This window comes from Eptatretus burgeri, chromosome 4, assembly GCF_056783735.1.
Source record: "Eptatretus burgeri isolate ZD-2024b chromosome 4, Ebu_testis_v1, whole genome shotgun sequence".
NCBI lineage: Eukaryota > Metazoa > Chordata > Myxini > Myxiniformes > Myxinidae > Eptatretus > Eptatretus burgeri.
The window spans coordinates 61,510,074-61,528,570 of record NC_140964.1 but is presented as its reverse complement, the minus strand read 5'-3'; the positions used below and the strand labels follow the sequence as shown (position 1 = coordinate 61,528,570).

The 18,497-nt window shown below is 42.0% G+C and overlaps 1 protein-coding gene across 5 annotated transcripts in view; it reads right to left on the bottom strand.

The window, feature by feature from the left end:
- LOC147028184 (trafficking kinesin-binding protein 1-like) overlaps window positions 1-18,497 on the bottom strand; it is a 65,377-nt gene that overhangs the window by 27,896 nt on the left and 18,984 nt on the right. For 4 of the 5 annotated variants that reach the window (XM_085878322.1, XM_085878321.1, XM_085878323.1 and 1 more), the window contains 12 exons: window positions 15,209-15,285; window positions 14,137-14,253; window positions 13,872-13,975; window positions 11,820-11,859; window positions 9,917-9,965; window positions 4,706-4,836; window positions 3,599-3,673; window positions 2,497-2,658; window positions 2,274-2,350; window positions 1,420-1,635; window positions 958-1,220; window positions 601-840 (listed from right to left, as the gene is read on the bottom strand). In XM_085878322.1, coding sequence (XP_085734448.1) covers window positions 601-840; window positions 958-1,220; window positions 1,420-1,635; window positions 2,274-2,350; window positions 2,497-2,658; window positions 3,599-3,673; window positions 4,706-4,836; window positions 9,917-9,965; window positions 11,820-11,859; window positions 13,872-13,975; window positions 14,137-14,253; window positions 15,209-15,285 — 1,551 coding nt within the window. The remainder of the gene's footprint in view (window positions 1-600; window positions 841-957; window positions 1,221-1,419; window positions 1,636-2,273; window positions 2,351-2,496; window positions 2,659-3,598; window positions 3,674-4,705; window positions 4,837-9,916; window positions 9,966-11,819; window positions 11,860-13,871; window positions 13,976-14,136; window positions 14,254-15,208; window positions 15,286-18,497) is intronic. The other variant, XM_085878324.1, reaches the window with a different exon arrangement.

The window sequence follows — 18,497 nt, the reverse complement described above, 5'->3', positions numbered from 1 at the left end:
CTGTGCTATCAGCACGTTGGACCGGCTCTCTGCCTTATTCCTGGCTGGGCACTTTGTCGGTAATTCTTTGAAATTGTAACGGCAGGTGGAAATGGAGAGTTTGAAACAAACCTCAGCTGTTACCGAAACATTGTGGCCGTGGAAGCGAAATCAGGTGGATTGTGGTTTAACTGTGTGGTGTGTGACATGCGCCTCCTGCTGGTTGTGGTTAGCCAGTTCAAAGAACTCCTCAAAGGTGCGGGTTATCTCATGAACTGTCGGGGCAAGGTTCAAGTTCCAGGGGAATCAAATCGGATTGCAAACTGCTGTTAAGGTGATGTTCAAACAGGGTGCTGCATTTGTGTGTACCATACTGTATTGAGAAAAAAAATGTTTGGACTGTCTCCCTCCTCTCCAGTGCTGGTGTAAATAGTCGCAAAGTACCTCTCGTACAAACAGTACAGGCTTTTGAGCGTGTGAAATCCTGGCTATCTGACTGATGTCATTCTGTTAACTGTCAATGAAAGGCAGAAAGAGACCAAAAACATATATTTGCAGGGATTCCTAAAAGCAAAATGAAACTTCTTCGCTCGATTTAAAAGATGAAAAATGTATACTCACCCGTTTTCTCTGACAAGGACAGCAAATGCTGAACTCTGCAATAATTACACTCCTCTGTTACGCCTGGTCCATAACTAGGATCCTTCAGGTCATCTTCCTCAAAATCAGCGAGCTGATGTGGTGGCTCAAAATGAAGGTTCACAGCCTGGCTGTCACGGGACAACACTCCAGGCCGGACAATCAATGCAGCTGCCAAGTGGGGCCTCGCCAGCTGCTGCCACTGTCTCATAGTGGAAGAACCTGTGAAGAATGTCATGAAGTTTAGATTGGTTCAATGCACTTTGACAATGAATGACACGTGGTTATGTCAATCTGGCAGTGATCGAACAGACAGTAATGATGCAGAGAGGTCCAAACCTTCGAATGGCTTCACAATCTGCAACTTCATTGGCAAAAAAGAGCAGAATAAAGGTGTTGAATAAGAACATGCGTTCCACGACTCTTCATCAATAGATCTCTCATGACAGCTTTGACCTTCCCAGTCGCTCCCAGGTTGTGTGTTTTCCGTCTCACTTGTCACATCTTCAGAAAGGCTTTGAATCCCTTGTCCCAAGTCCAACCATTCCAGAGCCTCTTGCAGGCTGTGTGAGTCATGCCGGCTTTGGGAATTACAATCCGTGCTGGGGTAGAAAGGTACAGCGATATAGGTCATCACCAAAATTCCTGTACAATGTTCAAATTTACCTTCTTTAGAACTTCCCTTTTAATCATAAACTCTCCCTAGTAATCTTTAACATTGATAACACTGGTTTTCCATGTTTGCAGAGCATTGTTGCTCATGAATGAAAATGTGGTGAGAATTACAAAGAAAACCAATACCTGCTGTTGCCCATCCAAACACTGCAACTGCTTGAACTGTCGTTGCTGCAGGACCAGGTCGAACCGTTTGAAGGTGACCGAGTACCGCTGACGATGAGCGAGTCACCGCATGAAAGACTGGGTGAGCCCCGGTCAAGACAATGAGACAAAAGAGGTCGTCGTTGTGAAGCTTTATTTAATTTCCTCACCGATTCGAACACTCTCTTCTGGCAATCTCTGGGTAAACAACATGGGAGTGTTTGCCTCACTTTATGTACGTCCTTTTATCAATGCAACCTGTTTGTTTCACTGAAAAGGTACAAATCCCTATGGCTGTATTTTTATGTCTTTCTGACAAAGAATATGAAATGCATCACATGAAGTACGTAGAGGTAAGCATACATTGTCCAACTTTTACCTAATTTGCTTTATAAAGGATGTTTTATGTCAAGTTGGGCAAAGTTGGGCATTCTATGCTTTTCCATTGCACAATCCTTACTATCTGATGCATGTTGTGGAAAACTCGTACAAGTTCTATTTCGCCAAATTGGCACATGCAAAAAACGCGAATGGCCATTGGATACTGGTACAGAGAGGCGGAGGAAAAACAAATGTGTGAGGATGCAGTGGGCTGAGCTCAACAACTGTGTAAGAGTACAGGAGGTAGTAAAGTGTCGTTAAAGTCCACCAACATATGCAAGATGTCTTGCAGAGAACAAAAGTTGTGTACAACCCCAAGAGACATGCTCTCTGAAAGCAACACATTGTCCACTGTATGCCCACCTCAATACCACATAATGCACACACATCTCTCTCATTGGATAGGATAAATAGTCATTTGTAAGAGTATTTTCTAACGTTTGTTTGCATCTTACCTGTGTTGGTGCTTACTCTCATTCTCCTTCCACATTTCCATGCGCACACTTGCTTCAATCTCCGCAGCCAAGCTGTACTGAAGGAACATGCTGCACAATCATTCTTCAGAATGCGTGTAGTATGTCACAAGTCTTGTCACAGGTTATGCGGTTCTATAGGACGTTTAACCCGAATACTTTAGAAAGTAATACCATTTGAACCAGCAGTTCAAAGCTACCTCACCATTGGAACAACCGGCCAGTGGTCCTGTCCGAGAGAGGAAGCTTGTGGGCTGAGTCTGGCCTGCAATGTCTTGGTTTCTTTCTGTGCTTCGTACAGAAACTTCAGATATTCCATAATCCTCTGCTGCAGGGTTTCCACCTGTATAAACCACCATGACACAGGCTGTGTGCTGTGAATGGAAATCAAAACAGCAGCAAATATCCAGGACGAAAACAACTCGAAGCATTAAAGGATATCAAACCATTCGGGACCAAAATCCACAAATATCTTACAAAGATTTCCAAAGAGAGATGGTGTATACAATTAACTCATTTATCACACCTGTGTTTTACGATGAAAAGACTTAACAGAAACAGAAATACAAGCTGGTAATAACTCTCTGACAGTGTTTTTCTCAGTTAGAATTGATATGTGCACGGCAATACCTTTCTATGTCAAATGAATTCAATTCAAGTGAATTCAAGTGTCTGTGACAAATTGTCCCGAGGGCAATAACACCAGAAAGTGGTGACTGGCATCTCATGCATAACAGACCAGGTGAGGAGCCATAGTACCCCCTCCCTTAAAGATGCTTGTGCGCCAACAGTTTTATTTTTAATCAAGAATATGTTAACAACATGGAAATTCTTCTGAAGCTAGCTGGATTTCTAGAAGCTTAGAACCCAAATCCTTAACACCGCTGCTGCCTTCACCCACACTCAAAATCCATGAGCCGTGAGATGCTGGTCCGGTGCTGTTCTCAACAGTAGACCATATCTGTTCGACATCTCCAACCTATCAACCTCATCTATTGGAGTTATATGACTGGCATGATGTGCAAGTCTGAAAACAAAGGCCATGATGTGTGTGCTAAGTATCTAATAAATGGCAAGAAAATCAAACAAGTCAAAATTGGCTAATTTGCTTCGTTCCTAATGAAAGCAATTAGTCTCATGTTTAAGGTTAAGTGACGTTTGTGGAATCAGTCACATTCTTTGAAAAGTGTTTATTCTTTGCATCCAGTGCATGGCAAAAATCATTTAATTCCCCTGTGCTAATAAACCGGCACAAAAATCCATTTATGTGTCACAATCAATCTGGTGGAGTGAGCAGAAAGTTTTACCTCCTTAACATGTTGCCTCTGGGTCTGCTTTGCCTCCTCAAGTTGCTGAATCAGCTCTTCGTTTGCTGCTGCGTACTGTGTAGTCAGGCATGCTGTGATGTCATAAATGACTTCAAAATACCCTTAAAATTATGCATGCAACTTAAACATATTTTAGTGCCCCACACCAAAAAACCAAGAACAAAACAACATTCAGCAAAATCTCAACTCATGGAGATCAAGGGTTGTTACCCGTTTAATAAAGATATTGCCAGGGTGAAACTCACCAATTATTGTGCAGAATTTGCTTAGTTACCATTAATTTACCATCAAATAGGTTATCATATCAGCTAGTGACCAACACTCATTCATACATTTGAGAGAATTTATGAAATCACTGATTTGAAAACAACAATCCTCTCTAAATGGATCAAGAACATGTAATTATGACATCCACCACCGAAGTCGGATGGAGGTTATGTGTTCACCCCTGTCTGTTTGTCTGTGAGCGGGATATTTCAAAAATTTATTGATTCTATTTTTATGAAGTTATGGATCCGGATAAGATATTTTTTTCAGTGATTCTTCACAATTGAGAGACAGCACCAAAACAATGTTTCAAAAGGTATTGGACCTATGACAAAATTTAGTGGATGAGTTGGGTAGGTGACGAGAACGAGCCGATCAGATTTTGGTTGAGGTCCGGATGCAGATCCAGCCTATTAGTGTGATATAAAACATGAATTGGTTGGCCTGGCAGAGGTATGCACTGCACTGAGTGCCATTGTAGCTATGTATCCACTGAGGATGAGGGACATCGTTAAATGGAGAAAAACAAATTAGAGAAAAGGAAGACAAGGGAGATGATATGAAAGAGAAAGGAGGTAAAGAGTGTGATTGGGGATAAAAGTTTGTGAGGATATGGGAATGATAATGGAAGGGAAGGCATTAAAGGAGCACATAGGGGAAGAACCAAAAATATATATTCTGCCAAATTTGTGTAAATTATATATAGATGACACATAAATGGTTCCAAGTGATATGAAAAACCCTAACTTCACACCTTAAATATACAATCTCCTTAATATACTCTTAACAACAAAAATCTCAAATAAAATGTGCTCATACCTCGGCAACCTCTGCCTGAAGTTTGGAAACCTCCTTCAGCATATTTTGAATTTCCTCATGTTGTCGTAATTCTTCTTCCATAGCCTGTGCCATCTCTGCTTTCAGTGCTGCGAGACACTGCTTCGTTTCACCTGCACAACCAAACCGCAAGCCATGAAGAGGTGAAGGAGAGTCGCGCATCTGCTTTGAGTGTTTGCAATATCCCCATCAAGAAGAATCAATACAGGTGTGATCATAATTTGGGACGGAGTGGACTCGTGCTCATTAAAGACGATCTTGTCACTCTATTATCTCGCTCTTTACCGGTGACCACTCTGTCTTTTATCATGTCTTCTGCAGTCTAGTCCTCTCTGCTTTCAGCTCTCTAATGTTCACTGACTTTTCTTGGACACAAGACTTGGCTTACTTGGCTTTTTCAGTAAGCACCTTGCAGTTAAACTCCCAAAATCCAGGCTTGCTGCACACTGCAAGTGGTGCACCACTCATCCCCCATCTCTAACTGTGATATATTTTACTTCCATTAACCCCAATCAACCCAAACCTCTTGCAGGTCAGTGTGCTTCTTCTGTATCTCTCCGTATATCTCTCTTCGATCTTACATGAGCCTCAATTTTGTTTATCAAAAAAAGTATACCTCTTGTGTTAATACCTCTTTCTTTACGTGCACTCAAATCTTCCGAAAAGGATTTTGGCCTGTTTTGCGTTCCCAGCTGAGCACTTTGGTCACGACGCTGGCTGGCATCCCAGGTTCAAATCCCATATCCTGTTTTGATTTGGTCATTGTCGACAATGTCCTTGTCATTCGCATGAAAGTGATATAATCTCTCCTCATGTCCTTGTCCTGTTTATGATACATATATACAATTTCTTTCATGGTCCTTTTGCACACTTACATTTGTTTTCCCTTCATTTATTTGCACTTCCATCAAACCTCGAAGTCATCCATTTCTTCCTAATCACTAAATATCCACCGCATATCGTAAGAAAATATTACCAATGAGCAACCACCGTCTGGACATAACCACCATTCGGATATGTGTGGAGATAACCACTGTCTAGATACATGCGGAGATAATCACTGTCCGGTCATATCCACCATTCAGATAGGTTCGGGGATAAGGGGGGGGGAGAGAGAGAGAGAGAGAGAGAGAGAGAGAGAGAGAGAGAGAGAGAGAGAGAGAGAGAGAGAGAGAGAGAGAGAGAGAGAGAGAGAGAGAGAGAGAGAGAGAGAGAGAGAGAGAGAGAGAGAGAGAGAGAGAGAGAGAGAGAGAGAGAGAGAGAGAGAGAGAGAGAGAGAGAGAGAGAGAGAGAGAGAGAGAGAGAGAGAGAGAGAGAGAGAGAGAGAGAGAGAGAGAGAGAGAGAGAGAGAGAGAGAGAGAGAGAGAGAGAGAGAGAGAGAGAGAGAGAGAGAGAGAGAGAGAGAGAGAGAGAGAGAGAGAGAGAGAGAGAGAGAGAGAGAGAGAGAGAGAGAGAGAGAGAGAGAGAGAGAGAGAGAGAGAGAGAGAGAGAGAGAGAGAGAGAGAGAGAGAGAGAGAGAGAGAGAGAGAGAGAGAGAGAGAGAGAGAGAGAGAGAGAGAGAGAGAGAGAGAGAGAGAGAGAGAGAGAGAGAGAGAGAGAGAGAGAGAGAGAGAGAGAGAGATGGGAAGGGGGAAGAAGGGAGGATAGGAGAGGGTAAGGTGAGGGGGAGGATTCCTGTAGATGTGACCTCCAGTTTAATGACACACACATTGATGAATCACCCTGCCTGTGAAACTCCAGAATGACAGTTTAGAGCTGAGTTGGGATTCAAGCCCAGGTTACACATCTTCGAGCAAGCGTGCATACCTCTTGACTATCCTGCCGTGATGTTAACGAAAAGTTTCATTATTTTTTTTTATTTGTACTTATCTATGCTGAAGTGATGGGACGTATAATGAAAGGATGTCATACAAAAGAGGAAATTGCACATTTTTAATGAGCCAGCCATCACCCAATACACCACAGAACAACACAGGGTCAATGCAGGCGAGTGCCTCCTGAACTTTGTTCAAATCGATCGAAATACACCATTCAGTGACAGTGTGAATATTGTAGCATGCTCGCCAAGTGACTTAAGCAATCCAACAAAACGGTTAACAATAAACAGCTCGCTTGGCACACAATTAGCATTCACCAAACCGTCATATTAAACATAACACCTCCATCCAAGGGACAGCACACACACATTGATGAAACACCTTGCCTGTGAAACACTAGGATGACTGTTTATGACTGGGTCAGGATTCAAACCCAGTCTAGACAGCTGAGATACAAGTGTGCATACCTCTCAGCCATCCTGTCAGCCCAGGGAATACACTATCAAACTAGAGGGGGAGCACTCGGTAGTGTGCAAAACCTCCGCCGCCAATACTGCTAGGTCACTCGAGTGAACCTGATATCCTATTCATTCAATTTGATGTCAACAGTGCTCAGAGTTATAGTTTGCAACTTTCCCTTTTTAGGTCATCTCTTCGAGCATGACCGATTAATATGGGTGCAGATGTCCTTCGATCCGTCCGTCCGTCCATTGCGAAAATGACGATTTCTCAAGCGATCTGGAATTTGATTGTGGCATATGAATCTATGGTACAGTATCTAAATTTGGTAGGGCCAGATTTTCGATATTCGCTTTCGTTTTCGTGGCACGTGACTTCAAAGTTGGCAAAAAATGCGAAAATGACGATTTTCAAAATCTATCTCCTACATTTCTCAAGCGATCTTGAATTTGATTGTGGCATATGAATCTATGGGACAATATCTAAATTTGGTAGGGCCGGATTTTCGATATTCGCTTTCGTTTTCGCGTCACATGACTTCAAAGTTTGCAAAAACTGCCCTACCTTCAGGAGGCTATATATTTTCTCGCAGAGATGACCGTCACTCCCGCACAGGGGTAATTTTTACTTTTAACTTTTACATACTTAATTCATTCGTCATAACTAGATTCCTTGAGACAGAAATTGATTTTACGTAGATATATCCACCTGAAGTCCCAAAATCAGCCGCAATTATAATTTTGGCATGTTTTTTGTTGGAAATCACTGAAAACATGTGGAAATGCAAAAAAAAAAAAAAAAAAAAAAAAAAATCGAAATTTTGTTGAAAAAAAAAAGTTTCAAAATTTTCATTTTTTTTTCTCTAACAAATTTTTTTTTGGGGGGGGGGGTTGGAAATCACTTAAAATATGCAGAAATGCAAAAACAAAAATTCAAATATTTTTTCAAAATGGCCGCCATAGCGGCCATATTGGACCTTGGACCGAGTCCAAAATCTAATGGCATGATCCTTGGACCATACCTAATCCCCCCACCAAGTTTCGTTGAAATATGTCGAGGAGTTTTTCCGTAATACTGTTCACAAACAAACAAACAGACAGGGGTAAAAACAGTAACCTCCGTCCATCTTCGATGGCGAGGTTAATGAGCTATCCTCATCTCTGACAAAGAAGATCATTTCCGACTGATGTTCCTGCCTATTTGTAAATTAAGAGAAATATTTAAAAGCAACATGTGATGAGAGTGTGTTAGTTCAGAAACAATACAACCTTTACCTACATTTACCAAACTAAATTGTGAAACACCTTTTATGGTCCAAAAGCCCATAATAAGATTTCAAACAACATTTACACCCTATAATTGAATTCAGTTTATGTTCTATTGTTGTGGTGCTGCGGTTCGGGCGTGAGGAACGACCACCAGATGGAGCAGTTGGGCCGTCTACCCCCCCCCCCCAAACACCCAGAATTGAAGGTCGTCACTCCGGATAACTCCGAAGTCGAAGGGTCACTTAATGGACCATGGACGCCAATATTACAACCGCGCGGTGAGGGTCTTTTTGTCTGATTCAAATTTACCTATTTAGCCACGTGGTCTAGCTACCAGGGAAGCCACACCCTCGGATGGCTTTGTCCCAACCGAGTCGCTGCTACCGACTCAGATCCGGCGTAACCGAGCGGGAATTACTAAAGCTGCGCCGGCCCAAAAAACCATTTACGGCACAATCGGCCTCCCTAATTCTCAAGCCCGAACCATACTGGGTCAATGAAGGTAAACACAGACAACGAACTGGAACATTTAACAGTTATTTATTTACAAGGTAATAGGGAGGGAAACACAGAGCAGACTTAATCACGGATATAAATGTAGGTAAATGTACAATGGCAATCACTAAACAGTTTTACTTACAGACTGGCGCCACACACAGACACACACACCCAAAAATAAATGGAGCCGGCTGGCCTTTATTGGACTCCCCAGCCATGGAGGATAGGCAAGCTGGGGGTCAGAGTCTGGCCGGGTACCTGGCTGCCTCATGCGGTTTTACCGACTCGCACTAGTGGAGCTCGGAGTCCGTGGACGGGAACGGGGATCCCCAGCTCGAGCGCTCCAACGCAACCCACCATGGTGGGACTCAAACCCACGAACCAGAATCCAACGAGCGCAGCCAGGATCCTACAAATGACCCGGCCAGCCACGAATGATGACCGATGACCAGGAGAGCCCAGCAGACCAGAAGTAAGGAACGACCTCCAAGGAACCAAGGAACAACAGAACCACAGATACAGCTCGCGATCCTTATTATCCCTCCCCATGCAGGGTGGAGGGATCCGCTCTTCTGTAACTCGCCTCCGGATTGGATGGGGTGTTTTTGTGTGTTGTGGTGGCCAGCCGCGATTGGAGGAGGGGGGAATGTCGGCGTCTCAGTGCTCCTCCCCCGAGAGAGGCTCTTTTGTTGTCTTCCCCAGTGTCGAGAGGGGAGACATTCTTCTATGATGGGGCAGAGTCAGAGCTGAGGCGATCTCACCCCTGATTGGACGGGAGGAACATTCCATCTTGCTGGGGCGGAGTCGGCTCTGATGCGAGGCGGGGAGGGGGGGCTCCGCCCACGTCCGTAGTCAGAAACACGTGCGTTATGGCGCCATGGTGTGAAGTGAAAGCTGGGCAGGTGAAGCGTTTGTTCGCCCGCAGAGTAGGAGGAGGAGTTAAGTGAGGGTTCCGCTGGCGTCGGTAGATTTAAAGATGAAAAAACCTGACTATAAAAGAAACCCACAGCGCACACATGAAATTAACCCATTAGACATAGGGGAGAGATTCTAACTATCCACATATACTTAACGAAATAATTAAACTTTGGGTCAACTGTATGTGTGAATGTGAATGCTTTCCAGATTCATAACAATATCACATCTCTCACTTAGTTCTTGTTCCAAGGTGTTGCTCAAAGGTTGGTGTGTCTGATAGCCCTGAAAAGATGAGATGACATTCGAACATTAGCTCTCACCACTTCAATACAATCGTTTCACAATACAACACCTTATCATGCTTTGCGAGACTTTAACCTGAGAAATAAATTGGATCAATCGAAAATATATCGAGAAAAATCAAACAATCGAGATCATCAGGCATTTGTAGAACTTGTCAACAGTTTTAAAAGCCACTGAACAAGCTTGGAAACATTTATCACACAGCTTTGCAGTTGTCATTCATTAACACCACACTATCATCATTGAGATTATTCTTATTTAATAACTGGTGCCTCGAGGTTTGTTTGACGATTAAATATTGAAAATGTGATTACCAGGATACAGTACTGGACAAACTCATAAGATTGCGATGCTTTAACAACTATTTGACTTTGCACTCCTCTTAACATTGGAGTTAAAATGTTGGGTTGGACTGTGTACCGACTGGGATTAAGAAATGGACTAACTGGAATGGCAGTCAGTAGAGCACATAGCTCGGCCAGGCTGAACAGTTTACGTTTTATATCCCACCAATAGGCTGGATCTGCACCCAGACATGAACCAAAATCTAATCGGCTTGTTCTCGTCACCTACCCAACTCATCCACCAAGTTTCGTCTGAATGCATCCACAACTTTTTGAAATATTATGCTATATTTCGTTTTTTGGACATATCTCTTAATGATGAAGAATCGCTTTGATAGTTTGTACCTGTTGCTGCATTTGAGTCTGACGAGTAACTGCTGAAATCTCATTTGTTCTTTCTTCCTTTCACATGTCCTATTTTTTCACATTTCTCTTTACTCATTCTAATTCTTGCTTTTTCTTTTATTTTATCTCTTTCACTCTTCGTTGATCGTTCTTTATCTATCTGTCTAGGAGAAGTGAATTCTTGCAGAAATCTTTGTGCAAGGCTTCTGTAAGGCTCAAACTTTTCTGTAAAAATAAAAAAAGTCAAACTTGGCTGCGCCTGAATGGGTTTGAGGGTATTGGAGTCATGATTGAAACCCAAATCCTATCCAGGTTCCTCCAGATGACTCCATCTTTGCTTTTTACTTCTTCAGGTTCCTTCTGATGACTCTAATGGAGTACTTGATCTTCTGTTTGATGAAAAAAAATTAAAAAAATTATTGTATCTGGATCCAGATTCGGATCTTCATAAAAATCGAATCCATTTTTCCTTGTCATACACCCAATCTGTCCACCAAGTTTCGTCTGAATACGTCCACAACTTTTTAAGATACTGTGCTATATATAATTTTAGCCCCATCTCTCAATGGTGAAGAATCAATGAAAATAAATTAGTGTCCGGATATTCACCAAAATCTCATCATTTTGCCATTGTCACACACCCAAACTGTCCACCAATTTTTTGTCCGAATACATCCAGAAATATTTGAGATATCCTGCTCACAGACAAACAGACAATCCAATCCAATCCAATCCATTGGGACCATACTCTATGCAGAGCATCGGTGCTACCAAAGCAGTCTCCAGGGCTATGTGTTGGGCACAATCCTCGACAGGTCGCCACTCCACCGCAGGATATTCGAATGACTCAATCATCCCAGCAAGCTGTCACTCATTTTGCCAACCTTGAAGGATGTCAGACTGAGTCAACCCCACCTTGTATTAATTCAATGGCGAACAGAATTTGAACTCAGGACTCAAGGATCCAAAGACCACCACCTTAACCATGAAGCCAACACCAGGCATACAGACAGACAGAGGTGAAAAAAGAACCTCCATACACTTTCAGTGGTGCAGGTAATAAATCCTCACTGCAAGGAAAATAATTTACTCAAAATGGATACTTAGCACACTATTTAAGGTAACTAGGAGTATTAACTTGTACCTTGTTGTGCACAGGAACATCTTCAAAATCAAACTGTTTCCTGTATGAAGAATAAAGTAATATATAATTAGGAAAAAGACAAAAGACAATTAAATTGTACAATAGGAAAACGGTGTGTGTGTGTGTGTGTGTGTGTGTGTGTGTGTGTGTGTGTGTGTGTGTGTGTGTGTGTGTGTGTGTGTGTGTGTGTGTGTGTGTGTGTGTGTGTGTGTGTGTGTGTGTGTGTGTGTACCAGTGCACATGTGCATTTGTACATATATGTGTGCGGATGCATGCTTTTGTTAAGATGACAATTGTATATGTTGAACAAACAGTTCAATTCAGTGGTAACCACATGAATGTGCTTGGTAATGGACTGAACATGTAAGGTGAAAGGTAAGGTATATGCATATTCCTTGGTAATGTGAGGTAGCATCTCCAGTATGCATGGTCAGATAAAGTTTGTGTGAGAAGTATTATTAATGTATAATAATGGGAATAATAATAATAATGAGAAAGCATCTGAAAATGCAAAAGCCATCCACATCCACTTTGTAATCAGACTTCTTCTTATTTTTCATCTTATTCTTCGTAATGCTAAACAAACAAACAAACAGAAAGGGGTGAAAACAGTAACCTCCATCCATCTTCGATGGCGGAGGTTAACAAGTCCAAAATCTAATGGCATGATCCTTGGACCAGACCTAACCCCCCCACCAAGTTTCGTCGAAATCCGTCGAGGAGTTTTTCCGTAATACTGTTCACAAACAAACAAACAAACAGAAAGGGGTGAAAACAGTAACCTCCATCCATCTTCGATGGCGGAGGTTAAAAATACAATTTTTTTTTTTTTTAATCATTTTAGCTCCTTGATCTTTTGACCTCAAAAGCAATTGGCTTCAGTGACTCATTAAGCAAATTCTTAAAATTTCAAGGAAATCGGATGAAAGTTGATGATTTTATGTAACCTTGACCTCTGACATAAAAAAACCCATCGGCTTCTAGCTTTTGATTGGTGAACCAATTTGCGACCCAATATGCAAATTCTTAAAATGTCAGGTCAATTGGATGAAAAATCACGATTTTATGCAACGCTGACCCTTGTTCTTTTGACCAAATTATTAATTTGTCTTTTCCATATTCTCATAATAAAGCTTTGTTGAAATTTAATGACAAAAGCTCAAATTGCAATTCAAATTTCAGGTCTATTGGATGAAAATTGATGATTTGATGTCACGCTGACCTTTGACCTTTTGACCAAATAATTAAATTGTCTTCTTCATATTCTTATAATAAAGCTTTGTTGAAAATTTGATGACAAAATCTCAAATGGTAAAAAAGTTATGGTCCCGAGAGACACACAGACTGACAGACACTGACACAGAAGTGATTGCAAAATCCCCTCTCCCACTGCATGGTGGGGGGAGGGGGAGAGGGCTATAATAATAACTGGATGCTATTAATAACTGTGAGCAGTTACAGTGGATTTAGAAAGTATTCACACCCCTTGGCTTTTTCACATTTGTTGTGTTACAGCCTGAATTTAAAATTAATAATTAAAAAATTATATTCTCACCAATCGATACAAAATACCCCATAATGACAAAGTGAAAACATGTTTTTCATTAATCTTTACAAATTATTGAAATTTGAAAAGCTGAAATGTCTTGCGTCAATCAGTAATCAGGTCAGTCTTTTGGGATTGCTTCTGGTAACATGTTCGGGTTGTTGGCAACTAAACTGATACCCCTCACTTGGCTTAGCTCATTGAAAGGGTGACTGTGACACCCTGCCAGGACGAAAAACAACACCTGACAAAGGGTGGATATGCTCCCTTCGGGAGCCAATGACCATACAGTACGGAGATGATGTTTCACAAAAAAAACCCAATGGGGGTAGGAAATATAGTTTTTTCGCTTGGCCAAGTTACCCTCTCCTGCACAGTGGTCCTCTGAAGAGGTTTCCTTGTTTCAGGACTAGGTGAAGGTGTTGCCAGTTTTTTTCTCTTCATTTTCTTTACCTAGAGTGGCTTTTTGCCTTGTTTCTGGCGATTTCCATAAAAAAATTGCTCACTTTGAGAGTGGTGAGTTTGCTGGAGTGCCCAACCCACGGATAGGATTTCCATATAATGTCAGCAGCTCATCCTTCACAGAGAGGTCATGGCGAAGTTGAGCTACCTGCAAGAGACCAGTACAACAATGCTCCTAGATTTTCGTGTTTTACAGTCTATTCTCACAATTTATTATTCATTCCACGATTCCATGGAACATTTTATCAATTAAGATTACTGTACTTACTATATGGGCCACATCATTACTCATCCTCTCAAATGACTCACCTCCTCAAAGGCCTGAACCAAACTTTCCTCCAAACTTTCACTTTTCTCTGACAACATCTTCACCTTCTTCAGCAAAAACTTTCCGATGCGTGCAGATAACTGCAATCTCCGGTCGTTCTATCAAAGCAGAACGTCACAAGAGGCACCATAATGGAATTTTTTTTCCACCAATCATCTTAGCAGCAGTGCATCCATCAGCCGGTACTTCAACAAAAATGCCCCTCAAGGTTAGATAATGTCTATTTTGAAATGGAAAATCTGGCCTCACGTAAGAGCAAGGTGACATGGTAGAAATGGGACCATATACAGATGCAACAAGGGGATGAACCAACAAGAGGTAAAAGAATAGGGAAGTAAACATTGCAACCTGCTTATAGAAGGGGAGGGTTAATGAGGATAAAAAAGGTAATGAACAGGGATGGAGGATGACCGAAGAAGGTGCGATACTGCCAAGTTGAAGCCCTGTAGGGAACATGAGTATGATCGAACAGACTGAGGAAAGGGGTTCCACAAGTTGGAGGAGATTAGTGTCGGTGTTAGTTTTACTCATTTTGATGTTGCCGGCTCGTAGGGTTAGGGTTAGGCTTAGGGATAGCGATAGTGTCATTATGGTTAGGGTTAGGAACAAAGAAGTGGAGGTGAGCAGTAAATTTGGATTCTGAGAGTTTCACAAGGAGCGGGTTAGTGGAAGAATGGGAGCAATGTGGAGAGACTGGGGAGGGACAGAGGGATCAATGAGTGGAGGAAGTGAGACCTGAAAAGAGATGGTAATGTCAAGCAAATTACAACAAATTGGTATTATGGAATTACCTTTGAAGGAAGTTTCATATTTCAGAATAACGTTTTGTATTGCAGAATGTTTTCCACATCATTCAAGTGGAACTAACATTATTCACTTGTTATGCAATCACATGTACAGATTGTGCATTTATATGACCCATCATATGAACAGTACAAACGTCTTGGATAACGTGCCAATGATGTGTAAATACATACAAAGCATGCACCTGCATTTTGGATGAAGTTTTCAATGGCAATGAAAGGATCACTAACTCATAGCAAACCAATATACCTGTTCACTAACGTGTGTCGCCGCATCGTGATCGTTGCACTCTTTAAACGAAGAGCACACGTTTTCTGAATGCAGTACTGCAACACAAGTATTATAATACAGTTTACTTTAGAATTACTGCATTTAATAATACCTTCCACTTTGACTCCCATACTTGGACATTCTACAAGCAACAGTGGCAGATTAAGTCAAACTCAAAGGACAGGCAAACTTCAGGATCAGTACATTTTGATGTTACAGTTTAAACACAAATGCATAATAACCACAAATAATAATAAAGCCATATCCAGACCTGAGCACTTGGTTGTGCAACAAGCAAGGTTGCACCAACCGAATTTCTGTTGCACGCAACCAAAATCTGTTTCGAGACAGGTTCTACTTTGAAGCGATTTGAAAGGAAATATGTTATCACATGCATATCTATTCACTATGAAAGTTTATGAATAATCTTGACTGTACATGCACGTACAAATGTGGGAACCTTGCTTATTGGTGATTAGAGCAGCTGCATGTGATTAAAATGCACAACTGTGAGAGCGATTTGGTTGTGCAACTGATCATTCAGGTGGGGACCTGGCTTAAATCAAATGCTTGAAAGCTCTCCAAGAAATATATATTACAGACTTTAGGCAGGACGAAAATGCTATAACGAGAGCATGCCCCCCCCCCCACTAAAACTCTTCCCTCACTTCAAAAGGCACAACACCCGACTTCGCTCGTGAAAATGCTGAATGCCTCAATTCTGTGTTTGCTTCCAAATCTTGTTAACCCAACCAGTTTCTCTCTGTAGCCACTCTAGCCAGTTCTACCCAACTGTTTCTGGACTCTGTCTTTTGAACCTGAGAAGAGGGGAGAAGTTTCTTGCATCCCTCGACTCTAATTCTACAATTGGACTGGTCAGCATCACCTCATGTGTCCTAAAAACATGCTCTGCCGGACTTCACATCCTCTTTCGGCTGTGTTCATCATATCATTTGCCCCACGTCATCTTCCATCTGCTCGGAAGTCAGTCAACATTACCACATTTCATAAACAAGGGACAAAAAACAATCCCCTTAATGAAAGACCTATCGGCTTATTTACACTTATCAGCAAGGTCATGGAATCCAGCATCGCAGTGGACATCAAATCATTCCTCTTCTCCAACAGCCTCACCTCTTGGAATCTGTTCAGATTTAGACAAGGTCATTCAACCCACGACATGCTGATTATGCTCTCTCCAACAATGGGTGGAGGCCCTCAATGTCAGCCATGAGTTCAGTGCTGTCTCTCTAGAGTCTAGACATACCTTGAGTATTCAATACAGTCTGGCACCCCGTATTGGTTTCCGAGATCTCTGCTTATGTTATCCAAGGCCAATGTCACACATGGGTAACTGACTTCCTCCATGCTCACAGATAAAATGTGGCTCTCAACAGAATCCTTTAATTTCCTCTCTTTCTCAAGGCTGGGGTGCCACAAGGCAGTGCAAGGCTGCATCCTATTTCTAATCTTCATCAATGATCTCTGTGACTCTCTGGAAAATCCTCTATATCTCTTTGCTGATAACTCCACCTTCTGCCACAACATCCCCCATCCCTCAGATAGGCAGGCTGCAGTCTCTTCCCCTCTACACACCATAACAGAATCATAATCTGGTGAAGTACTTGGAATATGTCTTTCAATCCTGAGAAAACTCTTTCTCTGTCTTTCTGGATGTCTGTCTCTCTCTCTCTCCAAAATTACCTTATGAAAAATCCTTCCATCTACCTTCTTATCAATCTTCTTGATGAAGTTGGCACTCAAAATTTTAACTTTCAGCCACAATATTGGTCAAAGCACACCTCCAAGTTGGCATCCAAAACCAGTGGCTGACTGGATGTCCTCTGTCTTGCAAGGTCCTTCCTTGGTACACCTGAACTCATACCCATGTACAAGGCCTTCATTCACAGATTGATGGAGTCCTGCTCTCCACTTTCGGCTAGTGCCCCTGTCTCACACCTTGATGCCATGGAAACCGAGGACTTCAAAATCATTGCAATCTCCCATGATGAAGTTGAGTCTATGGACCTATCACTCTCTCATCACAGACAGATCAGTGTTCTCTTAGTCTTCTATCTCCTCCTTTCTAGTCTTGCACCCTCTTCTCTTTCCATGCTCCTCCCCCCCCCCCCCAGGTATCTGTAGGGAGCATGTGGTCCACCAGTAACCCTCTAATGATGAAACTCCTAAAATCCAGAATCACTGCTCACCTCCACTCATTCATTCATCCTTTCTCCCACCTGTGGAAATAACTTCCACATTCTCTTAAATCTCATTCCTCCCTCAATGTTTTCAAAACAGCTGGTTACCCCCATCTCAGATGACCCCAAAACAAACCCATGCGTTTTTCTACACCTGTTAAGTCTCTCCCAGCTCACCACTTTCAATCTTTCTTGTTTTCCTTTCACAGAGCTTGCTTATGCATCCATCTTGTCCATTCCTGAGTCTTGTCCACCCCATAGTTTGCCAGACAGTCGCTGATTTTCAAGTCTCTCTCTATTTTGTCCTTCAACCATGCTGTTGTGTGTTTCTCTCCTGGTATTCGTTTTGTTCTGTTGTGTCCTGATCCGTTCAATGTTATATCTCCCCACGCTCCTAAAATCTGTATATTAAAAATAAATAAAAATTAAGCACCTGCATGGGGAACCTTCTACATGGAGCAGCAAAAATCTATTAACGGTAAATCATCTCAAAATTTCCTCAAATCCAAATCCTTGCTGATTTGATGTTCTTGCTTCTCCTCTGTCTGCACTCAAGCCCAGCAAGCTTTCTCCAAATATATACATTATTAGAAGCTTCTACGCAAGGTCATTCCAGTCATTGAATCCAGTAAGGTGACATCTTTCTTCTTTTCAAACAGCCAGCCCTTTGAGCATCAGTTTGGATTCCAACCCAGTCACTGAACTCTCAACATGCTGTTTCTGATCTCTCTTAACAATGGTCTCAAATATTGAACCATAGGATAGAACTGTATCCTTAGACATATGTCAAGCATTCAACACCATAAGGCATTTTGCTATGCTTGCCGAGCTCACTGTTTGTGGCACACAAGGTCACCCTTAGACCTGACTTTCTGACTTCCTCCACTTGCATAGTCAAATCCTTGCCATTAATGTAATTCTCTTTCTCCTCTCCTAGTGGAAGCTGGAGTGCCAAAAGGCATTATCTTGGCCCACATATTGTCCCTCATATACATAAAATGACCCATCCAATGCTCTGGAAAACCCTCTCTTACTTTTTGGATATGGCTCCAGAACTAATGTAACGT